This window comes from Nansenia antarctica (genome assembly GCF_963989245.1).
Source record: "Nansenia antarctica genome assembly, chromosome: 10".
Lineage (NCBI taxonomy): Eukaryota > Metazoa > Chordata > Actinopteri > Argentiniformes > Microstomatidae > Nansenia > Nansenia antarctica.
Genome location: NC_137680.1, coordinates 33,815,342 through 33,840,516, shown reverse-complemented (window position 1 = coordinate 33,840,516; position 25,175 = coordinate 33,815,342). Strand labels below are relative to the sequence as shown.

Sequence of the window (25,175 nt, the reverse complement as noted above, 5' to 3'; positions counted from 1 at the left end):
TTCTGCTCAATATTACATTTATCGCTTTATAAAAAGCAGTAAATTATATTGTTTTGATTAGCTGCTACTGGTAAGAATACATGTTACGATAAGGCTATGAAAATGTGGAGTAGGTCAAATATAGAATTAAAAAATATATATTAAAACCGCCAATCATTATATCACCATTTTATTTTTAACATAACATACTTTTAACCGTCACAAAAACTATTCTGAAAATGCAATTAATTAACTTTATGCAAAAAGCAATAAGTGATTTTGATGTTTTTCAGCAAGAGGACTCATTTAAACACAGGGAGGTAAATGCAGCTATAGTTTTGACCTTTTGCAACATCAATTTGTGCCTATTATTTATTAACACTACATACATACAACATTACAAGTCACAGAGCTAAGCATGTCATTTTCTGAAAAACGAATACCGACATATTTCAAAAAGATAGGTAATTTAACAACTCTGTCATAATAAAGATCTTTAACCCCTGACTCAAGTAGAAAAAGCAACAAGTGCTTTTGATATTTGTCAGCAAGAGGACTCATTTAAACACAGGGAAGTAAATGCAGTTATAGTTTTGACCTTTTGCACATCAGTTTGCGGCTATTATTTATTGCAAAATAACAGCATCCGCACACTCAAACATTCGTTTATTGCGAGCTTTCGGTCTTAGACTTTCTTCAGGCATAAAGCAGTTTGAGTGTGCGGATGCTGTTATTTTGCACTCTATTGATACTCTTCAGTTTCAGCACCTCAGCAATGTCTGATCACGGATGAGTGGTGGTATTTTCACTATTTTCACTATTTTTCCTATTATTTATTAACAACTTTACGAGTCACAGAGCTATGCATCTGATTTTCTGAAAAACGAATACCGACCGGGTTTGCATCAGTCAAGTCCTTGTATTTGTCTGCGTGTTTAGGGTTAGGGTTTAGTCACGTGGTGGCGATTCAGATTGTAGTCCTTAAACACAGCGATCTGTAATCCACAAACTAAGCACACAGCTTTGCCTTTGACTTCAGTAAATAAATATTTAGTCCATGTCTTGTTAAAAACTCTACACTCTGCATCAATCTTTCTTTTTTTAACGTGAGCTGACATTTTTGAGGGCTAACGTCTAACTTCAGCATCTCTCCAACTGCACATTAGAGTGAAGGTGTGTAGCGTAGTCATGTTAGAGTGAAGGTGTGTAGCGTAGTCACATTAGGGTGAAGGTGTGTAGCGTAGTCACATTAGGGTGAAGGTGTGTAGCGTAGTCACATTAGAGTGAAGGTGTGTAGCGTAGTCACGTTAGAGTGAAGGTGTGTAGCGTAGTCACATTAGGGTGAAGGTGTGTAGCGTAGTCACATTAGGGTGAAGGTGTGTAGCGTAGTCACATTAGAGTGAAGGTGTGTAGCGTAGTCACGTTAGAGTGAAGGTGTGTAGCGTAGTCACGTTAGGGTGAAGGTGTGTAGCGTAGTCACGTTAGGGTGAAGGTGTGTAGCGTAGTCACGTTAGGGTGAAGGTGTGTAGCATAGTCACATTAGAGTGAAGGTGTGTAGCGTAGTCACATTAGGGTGAAGGTGTGTAGCGTAGTCACATTAGAGTGAAGGTGTGTAGCGTAGTCACATTAGGGTGAAGGTGTGTAGCGTAGTCACATTAGAGTGAAGGTGTGTAGCGTAGTCACGTTAGGGTGAAGGTGTGTAGCGTAGTCACATTAGAGTGAAGGTGTGTAGCGTAGTCACATTAGAGTGAAGGTGTGTAGCGTAGTCACATTAGAGTGAAGGTGTGTAGTTTAGTCACATTAGAGAGCAGCAGAGTCGGAGCTGTGAACCGGAGTTGTGCAAGCCTCAGTAAATCTCCAGCCTTTGAGAGGGCTAAGCAGACAGCTTAGGGGGCCGTACAATGCCCAGGTCTGCTCTATACCATGACTGTATGCAAAGGGGCGGCTGTGGCGCAGGAGGTAGAGCCGGCTTCTAATGATCGCAAGGTCGGCAGTCCGGCGGTTCGAACCTCAGCTGGCTACATGTCGAGGTGTCCTTGGGCAAGACGCTGAACCCCAAATTGCTCCCAATGAGCTGGCCGGCAACTTGCATGGTAGCTTGCCGCCATTGGTGTGTGAATGTGTGTGTGTGTGTGTGTGTGAATGGGTGAATGAGAGGCCATTGTAAAGCGCTTTGGAATAAGGCGCTATACAAGTCAGTCCATTTACCATTTATTTTTACCAAACCTTTTGTTCAAGCGATTGAAACGGTGTTGTTCATTTCAAACTCTTCTCTCCCTTCTCACACGTTGGGCGCTGTCCTCCCTCCCCCCTGTCCTCCCTCCGTCCCCCGGCCAGGAGCCGACACTCCCTGAAGGTCCGCGAGCACAAGGTCCTGGGCCCCTACGTGGACGGCCTGTCCCAGCTGGCTGTCACCAACTTTGAGGTGAGGGAACTCCTCACATCGTCACGTCACCATGTGATTCACCCATTCACTCATTCACTCATTCACTCATTCACCCATTCACTCGTTCACTCGTTCACTCATTCACCCATTCACCCATTCACTCATGTACGTTATCACAAGATTAGAATGTTTTCCTAATAGCCGAGGCCAACTCTGGCACTGGTGTACGGCACATAGGAGTACGGAGCTGTGGTCTAGTCCTGCTGTGGTCTAGTCCTGCTGTGGTCTAGTCCTGGTCTGTACGGGGCTGTGGTCTAGTCCTGGTCTAGTCCTGGTCTAGTCCTGGTGTGTACGGGGCTGTGGTCTAGTCTTGCTGTGGTCTAGTCCTGCTGTGGTCTAGTCCTGGTCTAGTCCTGGTCTGTATGGAGCTGTGGTCTAGTCCTGGTCTAGTCCTGGTCTGTATGGAGCTGCGGTCTAGTCCTGGTCTGTACGGGGCTGTGGTCTAGTCTTGGTCTAGTCCTGGTCTGTACGGGGCTGTGGTCTAGTCCTGGTCTAGTCCTGGTCTAGTCCTGGTGTGTACAGGGCTGTGGTCTAGTCCTGGTCTGTACGGGGCTGTGGTCTAGTCCTGCTGTGGTCTAGTCCTGGTCTGTACGGGGCTGTGGTCTAGTCCTGCTGTGGTCTAGTCCTGGTCTAGTCCTGGTCTAGTCCTGGTCTAGTCCTGGTGTGTACAGGGCTGTGGTCTAGTCCTGGTGTGTATGGAGCTGTGGTCTAGTCCTGCTGTGGTCTAGTCCTGCTGTGGTCTAGTCCTGGTCTAGTCCTGGTCTGTATGGAGCTGTGGTCTAGTCCTGGTCTAGTCCTGGTCTGTATGGAGCTGTGGTCTAGTCCTGGTCTAGTCCTGGTCTGTATGGAGCTGTGGTCTAGTCCTGGTCTAGTCCTGGTCTGTACGGGGCTGTGGTCTAGTCCTGGTCTAGTCCTGGTCTAGTCCTGGTGTGTACGGGGCTGTGGTCTAGTCCTGGTCTAGTCCTGGTCTGTACGGGGCTGTGGTCTAGTCCTGGTCTAGTCCTGGTGTGTACGGGGGGGGCAGGACTTGGCAGGGTCTTCCTTCATTAAGTCCCGACGTCTCTGCCCTGCTCTGCGTCTCCCTGCCCCCCCCCATGGCCGCCCGCCGTGACCCCCAGCTTAATCACATGGCACACAGCCACGCTCTGATAACTGTCTGCCTTTGTTGTTCACTTCATAGTGATGCTTCTGTTTGGCTCCTGGGCAGGACACACTCACACCCGTCACGCCCCCCTCTGTCTCCACATACCCTCTGTCTCTACATACCCTCTGTCTCCACATACCCTCTGTCTCTACATACCCTCTGTCTCCACATACCCTCTGTCTCTACATACCCTCTGTCTCTACATACCCTCTGTCTCTACATACCCTCTGTCTCTACATACCCTCTGTCTCCACATACCCTCTGTCTCTACATACCCTCTGTCTCTACATACCCTCTGTCTCCACATACCCTCTGTCTCTACATACCCTCTGTCTCTACATACCCTCTGTCTCTACATACCCTCTGTCTCTACATACCCTCTGTCTCCACATACCCTCTGTCTCTACATACCCTCTGTCTCCACATACCCTCTGTCTCTACATACCCTCTGTCTCTACATACCCTCTGTCTCTACATACCCTCTGTCTCCACATACCCTCTGTCTCTACATACCCTCTGTCTCCACATACCCTCTGTCTCTACATACCCTCTGTCTCTACATACCCTCTGTCTCTACATACCCTCTGTCTCTACATACCCTCTGTCTCTACATACCCTCTGTCTCTACATACCCTCTGTCTCTACATACCCTCTGTCTCTACATACCCTCTGTCTCCACATACCCTCTGTCTCCACATACCCTCTGTCTCTACATACCCTCTGTCTCTACATACCCTCTGTCTCTACATACCCTCTGTCTCTACATACCCTCTGTCTCTACATACCCTCTGTCTCTACATACCCTCTGTCTCCACATACCAGCCAGGGTTTCCGTTAACCGGTAATTACCGGTCTTTGTCCGGTAAAATCTATTGAAGTCCGACAAATTGAAATCTCTTCGGTCATAATGTCCGGTGAAAATAATTCCCTCTAAGCACAATTTGAATACAATTCGCTAAAGTTGAATTGTCACATTCTGATTCCTTCTATATGAAAAAAGACGAATATATAGGCTATATATTTATTTTATTATTATATGATTTGACGCCGGCATGATGATGACTCCGCGAAACAGCGGTGGCAGGGTTGCCAGATGGGATTTTACAGCCTAACCAGTCTATTACCGCTAAACCCAGTAGCCCATTCGGCGATAATCCGGCCCATCTGGCAACCCTGCTTTTAACCTGCAAACGTTGCAGCTCAAAGTGCACAGCAGCGAGCGAGAGGTAAACATGGCAAGACAAAGTAAGCTTAACAATTACTTCATGAAACCAAGCTACAATGAGTCTGAGGAGAAGTCTGGCTCTAAAGAGATGGAGGTAGTGGCTCCTCCAGCCAACTGGAGGGTTCCGAGTTGAATGGAAAGAACATTTCCCCTGGCTGCGTTTAGATGGGGAAGGAAAAATGTTCTGCTCACCGTGCAAAAAATCGGGGAGGAATAACGGATTCACGAGAGGAGCAACGAATATGAGAATGTCAGCTCTCACTGATCACAGTCGGTGCAGTGAGCACATATCGGCGGTCAGTTTGAGGCAACAGCAAACCGCTATGCAAGGCCACTGTGAGCAGGCTAATGCAACGGCTAACAATAAGCTGCACTCTCAGCTACAAGTTGCATTTCACATGGCAAAAAATGGCATCGCATGTCATCAGTATGGCGCGCGTTCAGCGCTGGACATGGCATAGCGCGCATGCGAATCATGAAAGCCTATTATTATATTTATTATATAGCTCGCATCTAATCGTATCGGATGAGAAATAGACATTAAACGGCATATATAGGCTACACAACAGTAATCACCGCGACAAACAGCTATATTATATTTTAATATGATGACCGGAATATCTCACGTTTGTCCGGTAAATTGAAATCTTCCCGGACACGTTGACCGGCACAATTTTTTTCTAACGGAAACCCTGATACCAGCGCTCTTTTATCACTTTATTACTTTATCAAATTTTTTTTTTTTTTTTTTTTTACTTACTTACTTACGTTACTTATTATTATCGTGTTGTTATTGTGTTTTTTGTGTCTGAATGCTGCAATGTCAACGTTGAGGAACCAAAGCCAACGAATTTGACTCTTGTGCTCGTACAGTGAGATGTAATAGATCATCCGTGATCAGGCTTAGCTGAGGTGCTGGAGCTGAAGAGTATCAAATTAAATAGAATGAAAATAAGTAGCATCCGCACACTCAAAACCTGTGCAACTGCATCAACAAGAAGGTCTATGAAAGACAGAAAGCTCGCGCAATAAAACTTTGATTTTTTTTAGTGTGCAGATGCTGTTTTCTTTTCATTGCAGTAAGATGTCATAACATCTTTGTTATTTCTGGTTGTGATTGGTCTCTGTGTCTCTCCACAGGACATCGAGGTGCTGATGTCGGAGGGGAACAAGTCTCGCACGGTGGCCGCCACCAACATGAACGAGGAGAGCAGCCGCTCGCATGGCGTGTTCAGCATCATCGTCACGCAGACGCTGTACGACCTGGCGTCCGGGGTGGGTCCTGCTCCCGACACCACAACACTGGCTCATCACAAGTCAGGGAGGGGTTACGCTGGGTGCACACAGGGCCATTGGGTTGCGTCGTTCTGGCGCAACCTGTTGGGATGGACTTGACGTACTTCAACGTGCGATGCAGACGCAACAACTCTACTCGTGTTGCTAGCGAAGTTTCCCACAGAAGTGGGGAAAAAAACGTCAGATCAGATATATAAACGGGTTATTTTGATAAACTGGACACATTTTGTGAATATACTGTATATGGTTACTTTCTCGCCTGAAAACATATAAAAATTTCATAAAATGACATATTAACACTTGTAGAGCCAAATTACAGATTTTAGCCAATGGCGGCCAAAATTGAGGATTTAAAATCTGAGGCGAGAGCTCCGGGCAAGAAACTACTACGGTTTACTTTCCGGATCCAACGCAACGCAAAAAGCTGAAATGTTTTGACTGATTGCCGCACCCTGACGGTCAAGAAACGCAATGCAGAGCAAGGCAACTGATCAACGCAACGGCCCCATTGAGATGAATGACTTCCGGTGCAACGCAATGGCCCTGTGTGCACTGGGCGTTATACTGGCTCGTCACAAGTCAGGGCCGGGTTATACCGCGAGCACCATCCTCAGCAGCGGTTCCTGTGCGTTTCATTTCAGCGCCCATGTTAACGGGTTAGAGCAGCCATACAGCCCATGTTAACGGGTTAGAGCAGCCATACAGCCCATGTTAACGGGTTAGAGCAGCCATACAGCCCATGTTAACGGGTTAGAGCAGCCATACAGCCCATGTTAACAGGTTAGAGCAGCCATACAGCCCATGTTAACGGGTTAGAGCAGCCATACAGCCCATGTTAACAGGTTAGAGCAGTCATACAGCCCATGTTAACAGGTTAGAGCAGCCATACAGCCCATGTTAACAGGTTAGAGCAGCCATACAGCCCATGTTAACGGGTTAGAGCAGCCATACAGCCCATGTTAACAGGTTAGAGCAGTCATACAGCCCATGTTAACAGGTTAGAGCAGACATACAGCCCATGTTAACAGATTAGAGCAGCCATACACCCCATGTTAACAGGTTAGAGCAGCCATACAACCCATGTTAACAGGTTAGAGCAGCCATACAGCCCATGTAAACAGGTTAGAGCAGCCATACAGCCCATGTTAACAGGTTAGAGCAGCCATACAGCCCATGTTAACAGGTTAGAGCAGCCATACAGCCCATGTTAACAGGTTAGAGCAGCCACACAGCCCATGTTAACAGGTTAGAGCAGCCATACAGCCCATGTTAACAGGTTAGAGCAGCCATACAGCCCATGTTAACAGGTTAGAGCAGCCATACAGCCATGTTAACAGGTTAGGGCAGCCATACAGCCCATGTTAACAGGTTAGAGCAGCCACACAGCCCATGTTAACAGGTTAGAGCAGCCATACAGCCCATGTTAACGGGTTAGTGCAGCCATACAGCCCATGTTAACAGGTTAGTGCAGCCATACAGCCCATGTTAACAGGTTAGAGCAGCCATACAGCCCATGTTAACAAGTTAGTGCAGCCATACAGCCCATGTTAACAGGTTAGAGCAGTCATACAGCCCATGTTAACAGGTTAGAGCAGCCATTTTACATTACATACAGCATACATACAAACATACAGCCCATGTTAACAGGTTAGAGCAGCCATACAGCCCGTGTTAACGGGTTAGTTAATGGGCCCTCTCCCCTCCCCTCCCCTCCCCTCCCCTCCTCTCCCCTCCCCTCCCCTCCTTTCCCCTCCCCTCCCCTCCCCTCCTCTCCTCTCCTCTCCCCTCCCCTCCCCTCCCCTCCCCTCCCCTCCCCTCCTCTCCCCTCCCCTCCCCTCCTCTCCTCTCCCCTCCCCTCCCCTCCTCTCCTCTCCCCTCCCCTCCCCTCCTCTCCCCTCCCCTCCCCTCTCCCCTCCTCTCCTCTCCTCTCCCCTCTCCTCTCCCCTCCCCTCCCCTCTCCTCTCCCCTCCCCTCCCCTCCCCTGCCCTCCCCCCCTCCTCTCCCCTCCCCTCCCCTCCCCTCCCCTCCCCCCTCTCCCCTCAGAACTCAGGGGAAAAGGTGAGCAAGATGAGCCTGGTGGACCTAGCGGGCAGTGAGCGGGTGTCCAAGACTGGAGCTGCAGGGGAGAGACTCAAAGAAGGCAGCAACATCAACAAGTGGGTGGTCACCGTGGTCACCGTGGTGTAGGCCTTTGCTGTAACGTTTACACAACATACATACGTTTATTTGTTGTGTTCTTTTTACTAGCGTTTTATCTGTTAACCACTTTGGTCGGCTGTTTGTCGTTGTAAATGTGCTATATAAATAAACCTGACTGACTTGACTTGACATGCAGTGAAGCTGTCATTTACAAACAAAGGCTACAAAGTATTAAATTCATTTCAGTTAGTGTGTTCAATACTTTTTTCCTGTTTCATTCCACTTTATTATACATAGCTTTATTTACATAGGGACTTCAATGTTTAGATTTTTTTGTCTGGATTGTTGGAGTTAATACTGAAGTCTGGTGCAAATGTCACTTGAATAGGCTCATTGGAACATGGACATTTACTGGACAAAATGTTGATGTGTTCAATACTTATTTCCCCCACTGTACATAACATGTCTAAACAGGTGTTTATCACTCATTGTTTGCTGTGTGTGTGTGTGTGTGTGTGTGTGTGTGTGTGTGTGTGTGTGTGTGTGTCTGTGTGTCTGTGTGTCTGTGTGTCTGTGTCTCCAGATCTCTGACCACCCTGGGCTTGGTGATCTCTGCCCTGGCTGACCAGTCTGCAGGGAAGGGAGGGAAGACCAAGTTTGTGCCTTACAGAGACTCTGTCCTCACCTGGCTGCTCAAGGTCTGTCCCACCCCCAATCATCTTTTATTATTATTATTATTATTATTATTATTATTATTATTATTATTATTTAACAATTTAAACGTCAGCCCTGCAAGTTTGTTTCCTGAGGGTTAAGCCTGGTACACACATACAGATAATCTGGTACAATAAGCCTGGCCTGTAAAATAAAATAAAAACCCGCCCCATCTGGCAACCCTGCTCGCGAGTCCGATTGTGTCTTGGAATGGAATGTAGCCAATCAAGAAGCGAGCTGACTGACGCGTCTTCTTCTTATCGCACATGGCTGCCTCGTACAGGTCAGTCAGGGTACTACTACCCTGATCACGCGAGATTTCTGGCTTGGGGGACGAGATTCTAGACCAGTGGTCACCAACCTTTTTAAGCCCAAGATCCCTGACCTCGGCCTTGGTGAAGGCAAGATCTACCTATTGAAGCGTTGAGAGAAAAAGACAGCCAAGATAGTACTTTAAACTTAATGACGTTTATTTGCCTGTATTTTAATTAGATGCAATGCATTGGTCCAACATAAAAATTGATGCAACAACAAAAAAAAAAGACTGTATCAAGCATATCAGGCAGCTGTCTTGCTTTAAGAATTGTACATAACTGAAATTCAATTCAAAGTTTGATTATGTCATTTCATTACAACACAAAAAAATAAAGGCATGGAATGGAGGAATGTATGATAAAATCATTTTGTTCATAGTAACATTAGCCAACGTTAACAAATTGACATTCTTGACATTTTGACACTTGACTGACTTAATTATTATTCTTACTTATTAACATTGACAAACATATTTACAATTAGCATTTTATAAAGTAGAACTGTAATGTGTACTTTCTCAGTCAGTGCTAAGTGCAGTCATCTTATGCAGCATCACTTTTCACATCAAAACAAAAGTAAAACTAATGTGTAGTTTCTCATATTATTAACATTGACAAACATATTTACAATTATATCATTTTATAAAGTAGAACTGTAATGTGTACTTGTGTCTCAGTCAGTGCTAAGTGCAGTCATCTTATGCAGCATTACTTTTCACATCGAAACAGTCATGTTACTCACTCAAGTCAGTGTGATGGTTGTGACTGGATACTGTCTACAAGTGCTTTGTAGTTTGGCTCATAGCTACTGACTGCCAGTCTGAGACAGTCTGTGAGGTGTCTGTCAGTAAGGCGGCTCCTGTACTTTGATTTGATTATTTTCATCTGTGAAAATGACATTTCACAGAGATACGTGGATCCAAAGTAGGCACTCACTCTTAGTGCACATGCAGTGAGAAGAGGAAACTTCTCTCCGCTGACAAGTCCCCAAAAGTCACTGTCCCTTGGTGTCCCTTGGTGTGGCGTGACAGTTGGATGTCTGAGGCCATCTTTTTCAGTGTTTCATTTGGAGAAAATATTTCCATCACATCAGTGATGCATTTCTTAATAAACTCTCCTTCATTGTATGGCTTTTTAGCACGTGCAATGTTCCAGGCCACTTGATAGGACGCAAGTGTCACTGTCTCTGATTGCTTAACCAATATTTGGAACAACTTGGTCTGTGTTTGTGTCTGGCTTTTCAAGCTGTTTAATTTACCATTGCGAAGTTCGGTGTCTTTTGGAAACTCCTGGTCAATGTTAGCATGCGTTGTGCTGAAATGGCGCTGGAGATTGGAAGCTTTGTAATGTGCCAACGATGTTTGGCATATCAGGCAGAATGGCTTTCCATTGCGCTCCACAAAGAAATATTCACTCTCCCACTTGGCTAAAAACTTCCTGTGCTCATCTCCATACTTGCGTTTAGCTGTACATTTCTTCCCTGACATTTTTATTTTGTTGTTGTTATCCGTAATTTGTCAATAAATGAACTGTCAAAAAGCCGTGTTACGTGACAGCTTCTCCTCAGAACGGACAATTAGGGAACAGTGTTGCCTGATTTGGCCGATTCCAGCCCAATCGAGCTACTTATGATCACTCTGGGTGGGTTTTTAGACTCTGGTTGGGCTGAAAAATCAATCCAATCTGGCAACACTGTTAGTGACTCGAGATGATCCTTGGAAAAAAAAGTATCGGGTTACAGCAGCGTGCAGTAAGACAGAGGCCGTGTTCGTAAATTCGCTCTGAGAACGTTGGTGCCTCCACGTCTCTTGTCCAATCAAATTACTTGGTTCCATTATGACGTTAAACCCAGTGTGCGCTCCGGCGAATTTACGAACGCGGCCTGTCAGAGAGAGCGCTACACCAACACTTTTAATGAATGGATTGAAGAGCCGCACACAGACAGCCAAAGAGCCGCCGCGGGTTGGCCACCCCTGATCTACAGGGAAAGTCTCAAAGATCTACCAGTCGATCGCGATCGACGGGTTGGTGACCACTACTCTAGACTGTCATAGATCGTACTTACCCGTGTTGTACATAGAAAACCACGTCAAAGTAGTGATTTATACAATTTCAACGTGAGTCAATTTGACTGTGAAAACAATCGTAGCTCTACGTCAGGTATTGAGTTGACGTACGCACATTACCTACTGGTTATGCAGAGTTATTACAGGCATGTGAGCCGCACTGCCTACTGTAATTCATGCGAAGTGAAACTAAAGTGGCTCGTAATAAAATTAACGATGTTGTTATCAACCGAGAACATTTGTTTAATTCAAGATTTAAATGGAACTGATGTTTATGATTGTATTTCAGTCTTTCTTTATATCCCTCCGGAGCTGTCAAGGCTCTTTCACTTATCTGTTCGGAGCTGTTTACCTATCCCCCTATTTATGTCTTATTCTTGTTTTTTATTATCTTAGGACTGTGTTTGATTGTTAGCACCTAGGGCTTGCATTTAAATTTCGTTGTACCTGTTACAATGACAATAAAGATCATTAATTCATTCAAGGCAACGCCATTTCCCCTTCAACATGTCTATAGTGCGCTCCACAACGGACCTTGCCCGGCCATGCGCTAAATTATACTGGATTTCCTCCGGTTGTGTCTGAGGTTTCGCAAAGGGAGTGAGCAGCCATGTTTTCAATGTCACCTGATAAGAATAAGACCATTATACTATTATTACAGTATAAGCATTTGCCTGGTTAGTTGTCATGATCAAACGTTACAAATGCAACTTACCTAGAAGCCACCCTTCCCTGCCCTCTCCCGCTCACTTGGCTTAATGCAATAATTGAGCCGTAAATACAAAGCTCACCTGCGTTAAATTTCAAGTAGGTATTTATAGACGGAAGTATGTACACAATTTTAAACAAGCGCAGCCCGTTTTATAAATAATGCTTACGTCCGTTTCGAAAAATTTGCTTACGTGAAAGTCAAAGATGACGTTCAAGCATGGGCGTCACCACCATATATTTGGGGGGGGACGTGTCCCCCCCACCTTTGAAACAAGGTCGTTTGGACCCCCCCACATTTGCCATCAAAAATATGTTGCATGACTGGTCAGCGTTATTTTCATTGCTTCACAATCAAATCCGTTCCACTTTATGAGTAGGGGATTGCCCATATCCAGAAATCCACTCCACGTTTTACTTCTGTTTTTAACGGCACGCAGCATCAGACACGCACGCAGATTCAAAACATTCAGACTGAGGCAAGACGATATTTAGATCATCCACCAAGATGGATATAAGGATTTTTTTTTTCTAAGAAGAGAAAAGTAAGTCAAAGTCATCCAAGTTTTCCCGTGAGTGGCCAAACAGCAACATTGCGTTCTCCCAAGGTCAAACACAGCCAGCTTTTCTGATAAGAATGTTAGCACCTTATGAGACATTCTCTGTATTAGCAATAGAATTAGCCTAGCCTACTAGCAACCAAATACGAGCTAGATCAGCTATATGGCACTAGCAGTTTTGTTAGGCATTACTAGTGCGGTTAGACATGTTTAAATGCAGAACAGACACAGGCGAAATGTCATCAAAAGCACAGAATGGCGACAAACACCTCACAGTGCTTACCTGTCCTGTCATTATTGCATCTCCTGCCCGTGTTCATTGCCCTGAGCATTTGCACTATTTAATTTGGCCATTGCACCCACCCAAAGAATCAATTTGGCATCTGATTGCTTGAGCTAGGGTTAAAAAATAAGAAGAAAACACCTGTTCCATTTATTTTTCTATTTCTAAAATGCTTGTGATTGTATTTTTTGTATTGATGATTGTATTTCTATGTCAAATGTTCTATTAGAGAAAAACAATATGAACAAGTGCTCAATGCATCCCCATTTCTCCTGATATAGGTGGTTGAGAGTGAGAGTGAGTCAGAGGCAGGGGCAGCAGGCAGGGGCAGTGGAGACAGCTCTAATTCACTCTTTGATTTTTTTGTTTTGTTATAGTTGTATGTTCTGCAATGCACTGAAGAGGGCTAAGTTTGATTGTAATAGGCTCTGAGTAGCCTAGGTACATATTTTATGTTTCCTCATAACTTTTTATTCAATTTGTTGACTCAAAGTTACCTCATTCTTTTCTAATTCACTCTTTGATTCTTTTTGAATCTTCATATTTAATAAAGTACCTAAAAAGTGCCACGTGTCAGTGTCAGGCCTCTGTGAGTTAAACCAAAACATAATAGTAGTCAGTAATTGCAGACCATGCCAGCTCCAAGGAAAAACAAAGAAAGAGGGAGATTATTTTGGGTGTAAAACGCACCAGAATGCAGGAAATTGAATCTACTATTTAAAAAAATTCGGGGGGAGGACCCCCAGACCCCCCGATAAAAATAAGTGTCCCCCCCACATTCAAAAAGCTGCTGACGCCCATGCGTTCAAGTACCGTACTTTTTTATAAATGAGATCTTTATGTATGTGGTGTGCTGTATTGGGAATATCGGAGCACACCACACACAATACAATCAAAACTGTTCAATCCATGATTTTTTATCTACATGCGTGGGGTCTCTCTCAGATAAAAAATCTGTTAAGATTTAGAAAATCTTTATGTGTGTGTCAGGCTTTAGCTGACAAGCCCACTGACAGATGAGAGGTAGATAATGACAGGTAGTGTAATGGGTGAGTGGTTGTCCTGGGGGAGTGGTTACGGTGGAGTTAACCAGCTATTGTTCCCACCCATTACCTGTCTGTGAAAAGTGGCTGTTAAAACTTTTAATCTCTGTTTGTTGATTTAGGGGGTATCAACATTCAAGTATGCATAACTTCTTCAACTTTTCAGATTTCAATGTATGACATATCATTTGGCAGTTTACAATCTGCTTTTTCAAAATCTGTAAAAAACTGAATTACCTTGCCCTACCTACTTGGGGACTTTTTCATCAGACCATGTCACATATTCTCTCCATACGCTGACTGTTGTTGACTGTGTCTTACAATGTCTGGAATGCAAAACCTGTGTATTCACTTTATTTTATTTATTTATTTATTTATTTTTAAGTAATTTATTCTGAGTGGGTCAGTCCCACTCATATTTGTCATTTTATTGGATAGAGTTAGTGAAGACAGACAGACAGACAGACAGACAGACGGAGTTAGTGAAGACAGACAGACAGACAGAGATAGTGAAGACAGACAGACAGACAGACAGAGTTAGTGAAGACAGACAGACAGAGACAGAGAGTTAATGAAGACAGACAGACAGAGTTAGTGAAGACAGACAGACAGACAGAGTTAGTGAAGACAGACAGGAAAGTAAAGAGAGAGGGCATGTCAGCAGGGCATGGGGCCGGATTCTAACCCATGCCGACATGGGCATACGTGAGCACTGTAGGCCGCGGTGCTAGACCGCCGGACCACCCCAGGCCTCGTGTTCATGGTTCTTCTGTCGCTGCTGTTGTCAGGACAACCTGGGCGGCAACAGTAAAACAGCCATGATCGCCACGGTGAGCCCCGCGGCCGACAACTACGAGGAGACCCTGTCCACGCTGCGCTACGCCGACCGGGCCAAGCGCATCGTCAACCACGCCGTCGTCAACGAGGACCCCAACGCACGCATCATCAGGGAGCTGAGGGAGGAGGTGGACAAACTACGAGTACAGCTGTCTCAGGCTGAGGTGAGAGGGACTGGGAGGGACTGGGAGGGACTGGAAGGGACTGGGAGGGGCCATGGAGGGAGGGGTCCATGTGTGTGTGTGTGTGTGTCTGAAGGCCTCTTTCCCTGTGTGTGTGTGTGTGTGTGTGTGTGTGTGTGTGTGTGTGTGTGTGTGTGTGTGTGTAGTCTCTGAAGGCTCCGGAGCTGAAGGAGAAGCTGCAGGAGTCAGAGAAACTGATCCAGGAGATGACCGTCACCTGGGAGGAGAAGCTGCGCAAGACGGAGGAGATCGCTACGGTACGCAGGGCGCTGCAGGGCGTAGCACACTGACGCTGCAGGGCGTAGCACACTCACACTGACGCTGCAGGGCGTAGCACACTGACGCTGCAGGGCGTAGCACACTGACGCTGCAGGGCGTAGCACACTCACGCTGACGCTGCAGGGCGTAGAAGGTTTGAGTAAGTGCAAAAGAAAGAACCCGTAATGTTGATACTGAGAAGCTGGATGTTTTGGTGCAAGGTTCCGTTCAGCCATCAAATCAAATCAAATGTTATTTGTATAGCGCATTTCTTACAAGATGCAACTCAATGCGCTTCACATAATAAACATTCTCAATCAATCAGTCAATCAATCAATACTGACAGAGCCGCAAGCAGGCAAAAGTAAAAAACTGTACACTATGTAGCCAGGAAAATTCCCTTGCAGCCCTCTACACATAGAGCGACTACTAGCCAGTTTGCCTACCAGCACCCAGCGGCTACCAGCACTTTTTCCTGTCAACACAAATCTCAAAGCACGAGTATGGTGTAATAGCATAGTGATCCTAGTTCTATAGTGTCCAATGTCTCCCTTAGTAACAAAAGGCGACATTGAATAAGTAGATTTTAAGGTCTCGCTTAAACATTTCCTGAGTTTTAGACAACCTCAGGCCCTCCATTGTTCCACAATCTAGGAGCATATATGCTAATAGCTGATCCTCCAAATCTCTTAGTCCTAGCCTCTGGCACTATTAGAAGTTCCGTGCCACTAGACCTTAGGGGTCTAGCTGGTGTGTATCTTATGAGCATGTCCACCATGTAATTGGGCGCGTCGCAGTGGAGTGATTTATAGACTAGTAAAAGGATCTTAAAGTCGATTCTATAACTGACAGGGAGCCAGTGTAGTGATCTCAGGACAGGTGTGATGTGCGCTCTTCGTTTGGTCCTAGTAAGGACACGAGCAGCAGCATTCTGAACCATTTGTAGTCTATTAATATTTTTTGGGGGGAGACCTGTCAGGAGAGCATTACAGTAATCTAGCCTACTAGTAACAAACGCATGCATTCGTTTTTCGGTGTCTGCCCTGGAGAGAAATGATTGTACCTTAGTGATGATTCTTAAATGGTAGAAGGATGTTTTAATAGTATTATTAATATGAGTTTCAAAATGTAGATCTGGGTCAATTATGACACCAAGGTTCCTAGCCTGACACTTAGGGCCCTATTATGCACTTCTTAACTTGCCGTCTTAAGTGTTAATTAAGACGCACCGCCAGGTTAAGACCTACCGCCACCCTTATTATGCGCTTCATACGCGCTACTGCTATTATGCAGGTGTCAATAGGCGCCCACACATAAGACGTAAAACTCCCGTGCATATATTGCTCATTGTGGGAGTGTTCATATGTTAATGAAGTGCACTAGGCGCCCCTGCTATTATGCGATCTGACTTTGCTCCTATCGCTAAGAAGTGGTTTGAAAAGTTCTTAAGTTTAGACTTCATGCACGTTTTGAAACACGAGCGCGCCTCCGCGGTTTGCGCATGCATGTGGGCACACATGAGCACGCACGTGGCTCCACGGCAAGACGTCAATTACGGTCACAGTATAAATGCTTTATTTCAGAAGGGAGAGGCAGAGAAGCGCGCTGACCTCCTTCTTAGGACTTCCATAATAGCATAGCGCTAATGACTTAACGCAGCCGGTTCTTAAAGGGAATGGCACCTGGCACGCTGATTGGGTTGATTGAGAAGACGCCCAAAACACACCCATGACTAATTTCTTTGCTTAGCGCCGGGTTTTAGGTGCCCACTACAGCACGCATAATAGCAAAGTGGCCTTGACCACGCCTCCACGTCTTAAGTTTAGATCTACCGCCTCGTCTTATTGATGAAGTGCATAATAGGGCCCTTAGTGTTAAGAGCTAGTGTTTTCAAATGTGCAGATAATTTCTCTCTCCCAGTTTTCTCGCCAATGATCAATACCTCTGTTTTTTCTTGATTGAGTTGGAGAAAATGTTGTGTCATCCAAATATTAATATCAGCAAAACAATCTATCAGGTGGTCGATCATCTCGTAGTCGTTGGGAGTTACTGAGATATAAAGCTGAGTGTCGTCAGCATAGCTATGGTAGTTAACGCTATGCCTCTTGATAACAGAACTGAGGGGTAGCATGTATAGGCTAAAAAGCAACGGTCCTAAAATGGACCCCTGGGGAACTCCACAGGTTGCGCTATAATTTTTTGACTTATGGTCACCAAGAGCTACAAAGTAGTCTCGGTCAGCCAGGTAAGTCCTGAACCAGTTTAAGACCGGACCTGAGAGGCCAACCCAGTTTTCAAGTCTCTCAATAAGTATGTAATGGTCTACCGTATCAAAGGCTGCACTTAAGTCTAAGAGTACAAGAATCGAGAGTTTTTTCGAGTCTGCATTAACCCTAAGGTCATTAGTTACCTTAAGCAAAGCAGTTTCTGTGCTGTGGTATGATCGGAAGCCTGACTGAAGTGGGTCATATCTATTATTTAAGACAAAAAATTCATGAAGCTGTTTGTACGCTGCCTTTTCAAAAATGTTGCTTAGAAAAGTGAGATTGGATATTGGTCTACAGTTTTTGGGATGAGAAGGATCTAGGTTACTTTTCTTCAGGGTGGGTCTAACCAGGGCAGTTTTAAGCGCCGCTGGAAAGATCCCTTTAAGTAGGGAGTGATTTTTACATGTTTACCAGATGATGTGACCTTTTCCAAAAACTGATGTTTGAGGCGCCGGTGGAAAGCCAGTGAGAAGTACAGAAAGACTGTGTAAGGTAGGGAGATGAGAGGGATAGGGAAAGGTATTCTGCTGATGAGAAGATGCACTGTAAAAAAAGCAACTACGCTTTATTCAGTAGAGTTAGTATTCTGAATTGTTCAGACAGGAACATTTAAATTACTATCAGTGAACGTAAAAATGTACATCAGAGGAATGGAATGGACCCCAATAAGTTCTAAACATACAATTGTGAATAAACTGAAATTGCAATTCGTTGTTGGGACAACATTGTGGATTTGTGCTAACCATAACCCAAAATGTGTTCATGGACATTGGCTCTGATTGCATTGTGTGATCTCTTTAGAAACAAACTATTGATTTAATGCTTGTTTGGACAATAACTTGGTTACTTTCTTGATTTTTTTTGTTTTGTTTTGTTATCTTGATTTGGCATATGTCCACGGTGACATATTTTTTTTGTACGGTTGTCATGTCGGCAACATTTTTGTTTTCACACTGCGAAGTATTTTTTACATACATTCAGGAGAACCTTTGTGGTAAAGAACAACAATTATTTTGTTTGTTGTTGTCCCCCAGGAGTCTATTTCCCTGCCGTATAATAAAGCACAATGCTAGCTAGGCCTTGTAGAGGAGGGGCGATCAGGTCAGTAGGAAGTAGTCATGTATTTTAGTTCTCACAGTTGATATTAACCCTCTATGGCATGACTTTTTATTTTAGGGTGTAAAAAATATTTCACCCCACTTTTTCCACCCCAATGTTATCGCCTGGTTACGCGTTACAGCTAGCTAGCTAGTCACGGCTACTGTTAGGTTCACGACTGTTGTTCGTTGTGTTGTTGTTGTTCATTGATTGGCTGCTTGGCCACAGCTAATTTGCATATTAGCGTCCCCAAAGGATTCTGGGCCCAATTTATGTGAGTTCTGTGGGTCACACGTGACTGTGTTGTACTGGGGAAAGTATGGGGTAGTTCCAAGTTCATGGGTATAAGTCTAGCTAATAGCCATGCCTCCGAAAGTTTGACTGTGTCAGTGTTCCAATGGCGGTTGATGTCCAATAAAAGCTTGCGAGATAACATTGTGTGCGAGTCCAATAAATATTCACGCTACAATATCAATCAGAAGCTTTGTTCTCACTGAATAAAAGTTGATTAACGTTGATGAAATTCAATATTGTGGCGAATGTTATCACCTGGTTACAGCTAGCTAGCTAGTCACGGCTACTGTTATGTTCACTACTGTTATGTTCACTACTGTTATGTTCACTACTGTTATGTTCACTACTGTTATGTTCACTACTGTTGTTCACTGCGTTGTTGTTGTTCATTGATTGGCCGCTTGGCCACAACTGATTTGCATATTAGCGGCCCCAAAGGATTATGGGCACATTCTATGTAAGTTTTATGGGTCAAACCGTAGCTGAGTCGTACAGGGGGAAGTATGGGGTAGTTCGAGTTCAAAGGGTTAACCCAAGCAATAACCGTGCCTTGTATTGTGACTGTGTCAGTGTTCGATGCCGTGCAACGGTTAATAAAAGTCGGGAGTCCAATCCATTTCCACGCTACAGTATTATTGTTTCATTTCAGAATTTAGGTTATATAATTATCTTGGCTAATGAAAAAAGGTGAATGGGGTGGGAAGAAAGACGATTACCGTATATTCTCGATTAGCTTTTTGTAGTTCTGTGAACAACACCATTTATTGAACAAACAAATTTGCATTGGCAGAATGAAGAATTAAACGTGATGACCATTGGCAGGACAAACTAATATTAGTTGGAACAACATTCTAATATTAGTTGGACCAACAAACTAATATCAGTTGGACCAACAATCTAATATGAGTTGGACCAACGATCTAATGAGTTGGACCAACGATCTAATATGAGTTGGACCAACATTCTAATATTAGTTGGAACAACAAACAAAACATTCTTAGTTGGAACAACAAACTTAAAATTCTTAGTGCATAAAGGGCTCTGCACACAGCGTGCGATTTCTGTTGCGCGTCAACATTCCATTTTGAAGTTTGAATGGAAGTCTATGAGAACATCGCATCTCAACACACACGGCCCCGATTTTAATCGCACGGCAAAAATTCGATTCCATTCATTTTGAATGGGACAAAGCACACGGCATGCGAGTTTTGTCGCACTGTCAAATTTAGCAAAACGAATGGAATCGAATTTTCGCCGTGCGATTAAAATCGGGGCCGTGTGTGTTGAGATGCGATGTTCTCATAGACTTCCATTCAAACTTCAAAATGGAATGTTGACGCGCAACAGAAATCGCACGCTGTGTGCAGAGCCCTTAAGGTTGCCTTGAATTTTTTTATATTCTCAACTATTCTTTTTTTAGAGTGTGGATAGCGGTTACTAAGCGTTACGGCAGAGGTTGTACATTGTTTCCCTTTTTTATTTATTTTTTATTGTATTTTACCTTTTCTTTTTACTGTTTTCCCCTGCTTTTATATTCATTTTATACTTGTATATGTTTTTATATTGCATATTGTATATGTTTTTATATCCACTTTAGGTTCTTATTCCTGTTGTAAAGCACTTTGAGCTGCATTTCTTGTATGAAAGGTGCTATATAAATAAAGCTGTACTTACTTACTTACTCTGACATTCATTGCAGATGTTTGTGATGTCCTGACGTGCATGTGCTTGTGTTTGTGTTTCCTCAGGACCGTCAGAAGCAGCTGGAGAGCATGGGCATCTCTCTAGAGTCGTCTGGGATCAAGGTCGGGGAGGATAAGTGCTTCCTGGTCAACCTGAACGCTGACCCCGCCCTCAACGAGCTGCTGGTCTACTACCTGAAGGTGACCCGGTTTAGTTTTACCGTTGTAAATATTGTCAACATAAAAAAAAACTCTACTAGAACCTCTTTGATAGACGGACTACGTTCCTTCTATGTTACCATATTAACTTTGATCCCGGCTTTGTTGTTTATAAGAATGAGTACTCTTTTTAAATTTTTGGATGTGTTTTAAAGGCATTTCTGCTTTATTGGGATAGAGACAGTAGAGGTTGACAGGAAGGATGAGTGAGAGAGAGAGAGGAGGGCTGACATGCCGGATAGGTCGATGGCCGGAATCAGCACCCGGAAATAGCACCCGTGACTACCTTGTAATGACCTTACTACACCCTGGAAGGTTTCACTTTACTTCCTCCGCCTCGTGTTTTCTGTTAAGCACTTTGGGCGGCTGTTTTGTCGTTGTAAAATTGTGCTATATAAATAAACATTACTTACTTACTTACCTTCAACCGAACCGTATTTCCGTATCGCACCAGAACGTTTTCCTGTTTTTTTGGGGGGGTCTTTGTCAAAGCTTTCTCTGGAAGTAGGCCTCAAAACAAAGACGCAGTCAGGGAGCATTACATAAATGTTGACTGTGTGTTTCCGTGTGCCAAACATTTCCCTATCCCGGCGGGAGTCTTAGCTGATACAGATGTTCACAGAGCAGCAGGTCTGGAGGGAGTCCCATAATTGGAGAGCAGGCAGCAGGAATCACATGAGCGAATAAAGCTCCAGTCCAACCTCCTCTGAGGAGCTCAAGGGCAGCTGAGCTGAGCTTACACCCACACACACACGCACACACCTCACTTTCACACTCCCTCCCTATGACTTGACAGATACCTCAGTCTGTAATATTTCCATAGACTGAGGAGATGGAAACATGGCTCTCACAACTACAGCATTCCAGAACCGCTGTGTCGTGTGTTACACACTGGTGTATGACGAGGCTGTCAGAGAGAGAGAGAGGCCTGGTGTATGACGAGGCTGTCAGAGAGAGAGAGAGGCCTGGTGTATGACGAGGCTGTCAGAGAGAGAGAGAGGCCTGGTGTATGACGAGGCTGTCAGAGAGAGAGAGAGAGAGAGGCCTGGTGTATGACGAGGCTGTCAGAGCAGAGAGAGAGAGAGGCAGGCCTGGGATGGGAGAGCAGAGAAAGAGAGGCAAAGCTGGCGGTGGGAGAGCAGAGGACAGGCAGACAGGCATACAGGCATACAGGCAGACAGACAGACAGACAGACAGACAGACAGGCAGACAGACAGGCAGGCAGGCAGGCAGGCAGACAGGTCAGGGTTCCCACGGGTTCTTGAAATCTTTGAAAGTTTGTGAATTTGAGGGGAAAAAATCATAGACATGGGTCATTGAAAGTGCTTGAATTCCCCTCTCTCTCTCTTTTGTTTTTTATATATATTCAAAAATGTTTTACTTTACACATATTTCACAATATATTGTTTAGCTGTGCTGTGGTAGAGAAGGCAAGAGACCATCTAGTGTTCACACATTCAAGCCTCTCTTTTTAATTGTTGTCTGTGAGCGGATAGTTCCTATTATATCAATTCTCATCTAGATCTGTCTCAAACTATGCCGTGTTGGGTCCTTGAATTTGAGGGAATTGAGTCTTGAAAGTCCTTGAAAAGTGCTTGAATCTGATGTTTCAGAAGGTGTGGGAACCCAGACAGACAGACAGACAGACAGACAGGCCTGTGAGGCAGTAGCCTCCCTCCCCTCCCCTCCGCAGTTGCGGCACACACACACACACACACACACACACACACACAGAACAACAGGCCTTTTGTCTGGTCCTGGGCTAGCCTGGCATAGCGGTGTGTGGGAAGGACTACGCTCGTATAACGCCGGGCGATGCAGCTGAGCACCGACATCCTCTGGACGTGGGATGTTTGTTTAACTACGCCCACGCTAACCAGAGACACACACACACACACACACACCACGCCGTAACCAGAGAGACACACACACACACACACACACACACCAGGGTTTCCGTTAGAAAAATTTGCCGTCGGACATCGTGTCCGGGAAGAATTCGATTTACCGGACAAACGTGATATATTCCGGTCATCATATTAAAATATAATATTTTTTTTTTTTTGCAAAATCATATATTTTTTTTCTCCAAATCTAATATAGCTGTTTGTCGCGGTGATTACTGTTGTGTAGCGGCCTATATATGCCATTTAATGTCTATTTCTCATCCGATACGATTAGATGCGAGCTATATAATATATAATAATATAACATGATTTGACGCATGCGCGCTATGCCATGCGTCAAATCCAGCGCTGAACGGGTCCAGCGCTGAACGGGCGCCTCACTGGGAACTGAACAGACAGCATCGATCAATGAACGGACTCCACATTACGTTAACTGAAGTTTGTTAAATTGTTTGGGATTAATGTGAGTTTTCTATTTTCTCTTTACAGTTTTACCCTTTTTTTTTTTTTTATCAATAAAACAACGTCATTTCTATAAGTCTCGCTGGTTGGGAAGGCATTTCGTTTAGCTCGGGAGTATGACAATGGGAAGAACATAACTGTTTATTGAGAAACAATTGATAGGCAGTCTGGGATACGTATATAAAGAAATACCACAATGTCTAGATTTATAACATTTTATTGAACAGTAACAGTGCAAGCATGTAGGCTACGGGGAACAGGGATTTTGGTCAGTAGGTCCTTTGTACAGAGGGCGTTTCTCTCCGACAACGCGTTCCCAGGTACCATGGAAGTCATAGGTAGTCCAGCACACTGACAGAGAGACAGACAGACAGACAGACAGACAGACAGACAGACAGACAGTCAGCTTACTTCTACCCTTTTGAGTGGAATTACTCCTTTAATTTGCTGTTAGCCATCTCAAAGACCCCTGAGCTGCTCGTCAACACTGAGAATAGACCACATTATAGAAACCAAAACACCGTTTTTTAAATCCACAGGGAATAACCGAGAGTGTAAGGAAAGGCACACCCAGCGCTGTCAGTGGTGGGGAGACTTGAAGTGGCTTTGCTTGATTTCCATCACAGATTCAAGGATTGAAACACTGATGAAAATAGGGAGTAATAGTGATGGGATTATTTTAGATTATTTTAGATTAGATTAGATTAGATTAGGTGAGATTCAACTTTATTGTCATTGCAGAGTACAAGTACCAGACAACAAAATGCAGTTTAGCATCTAACCAGAAGTGCAAATAGTGATATAAAAACAAACACTTAACTTTCGGGGAAACTGCTAATATAAAATAAATTAAATAAATTAAAAAAGAAAGCGACTATTAGCACCGCCGAATGACAACAAACGTATGAGTAATGAGTAAAACAATGTCACTTTTATAGTATGTTGTTTAACTTGCCGTTCGGTCGCCATGGCTCTGGTGTGTGTAGCAGCTTCAGCTAGCTGGCTGGAAACTTCTAGGGGTGCGTTCGTAAACACGCTCTGAGAGCGCCGGAGCGCACGCTGGCTTCGATGTCACAGAGCGACCGAGTCGTTCGATTGGACGAGAGGCGTTCCGCGAGTGCTGATCGGATTTCCAGAGCGTGTTTACGAACGCACCCAGCCAGCTTTAGCGAATTGTATTCAAAGGGAATTATTTTCACCGGACAATATGTCCGACGACTTTTCAATTTGTCGGACTTCACCAAATTTTACCGGACAAAGACCGGTAATTGCCGGTTAACGGAAACCCAGACACACACACACAAACACCACGCCGTAACCAGAGAGACACACACACACACACACACACACACCACGCCGTAACCAGAGAGACACACACACACACACACACCACGCCGTAACCAGAGAGACACACACACAGAAGATCACGGGCCACAAGCAGCCACATACTGTGGTGGAGGGGACCCGAGAGCAGGCGGATGACCTGAACTGCTTCTTTGACAGGTTTGACCAACCATCCCCCTGTCACCCCCCACAGCCCCCGACCTCCAGTTTCCTCCTGTATTCACAGCCCCCGACCCTGTCACAGCCCCCGACCCTGTCACCCCCCCCATCCCCCTGTCACCCCCCACAGCCCCCGACCCTCTCCTCCCCTCTCCAATGTACCGCACCCCTGGCAACAGTAGCCCCCACTCCCCCTGACACCCCAGCAGCACCCCAGCAGCAACTGCCTCCCCTTACCAACACCAGGAGCCAGGGAGCATGCTTCACACCTGGAGACACCGGTACTCACAGCTTTATAACATCTGAGCAGGTGAGAAGGCAGCTTTCCAGGGTGAATGTGAACAAGTCCAGAGGTCCAGACAACATCAACCCCAGGGTTCTGAAGGTGTGTGCTGGAGAGCTGGCGGACACATTCCAACATCTCTTCAGTCTATCTCTAAGACTGAGGAGGGTGCCACAGCTCTGGAAGACCTCTTGCATCGTCCCAGTGCCAAAGAAGGGACGGCCCAGCACCCCAAACGACTACAGACCTGTCGCCCTGACACCACA

At 44.9% G+C, this 25,175-nt stretch overlaps 1 protein-coding gene across 1 annotated transcript in view; it reads left to right on the top strand.

Moving 5' to 3' along the window:
• kif13a (kinesin family member 13A) overlaps positions 1-25,175 on the top strand; it is a gene marked incomplete at both ends in the record, with an annotated part of 98,502 nt that overhangs the window by 33,614 nt on the left and 39,713 nt on the right. The window contains 7 exons of the mRNA XM_080541228.1: positions 2,317-2,404; positions 5,935-6,069; positions 8,134-8,246; positions 8,813-8,927; positions 14,706-14,918; positions 15,083-15,193; positions 20,602-20,736. Coding sequence (XP_080397354.1) covers positions 2,317-2,404; positions 5,935-6,069; positions 8,134-8,246; positions 8,813-8,927; positions 14,706-14,918; positions 15,083-15,193; positions 20,602-20,736 — 910 coding nt within the window. The remainder of the gene's footprint in view (positions 1-2,316; positions 2,405-5,934; positions 6,070-8,133; positions 8,247-8,812; positions 8,928-14,705; positions 14,919-15,082; positions 15,194-20,601; positions 20,737-25,175) is intronic.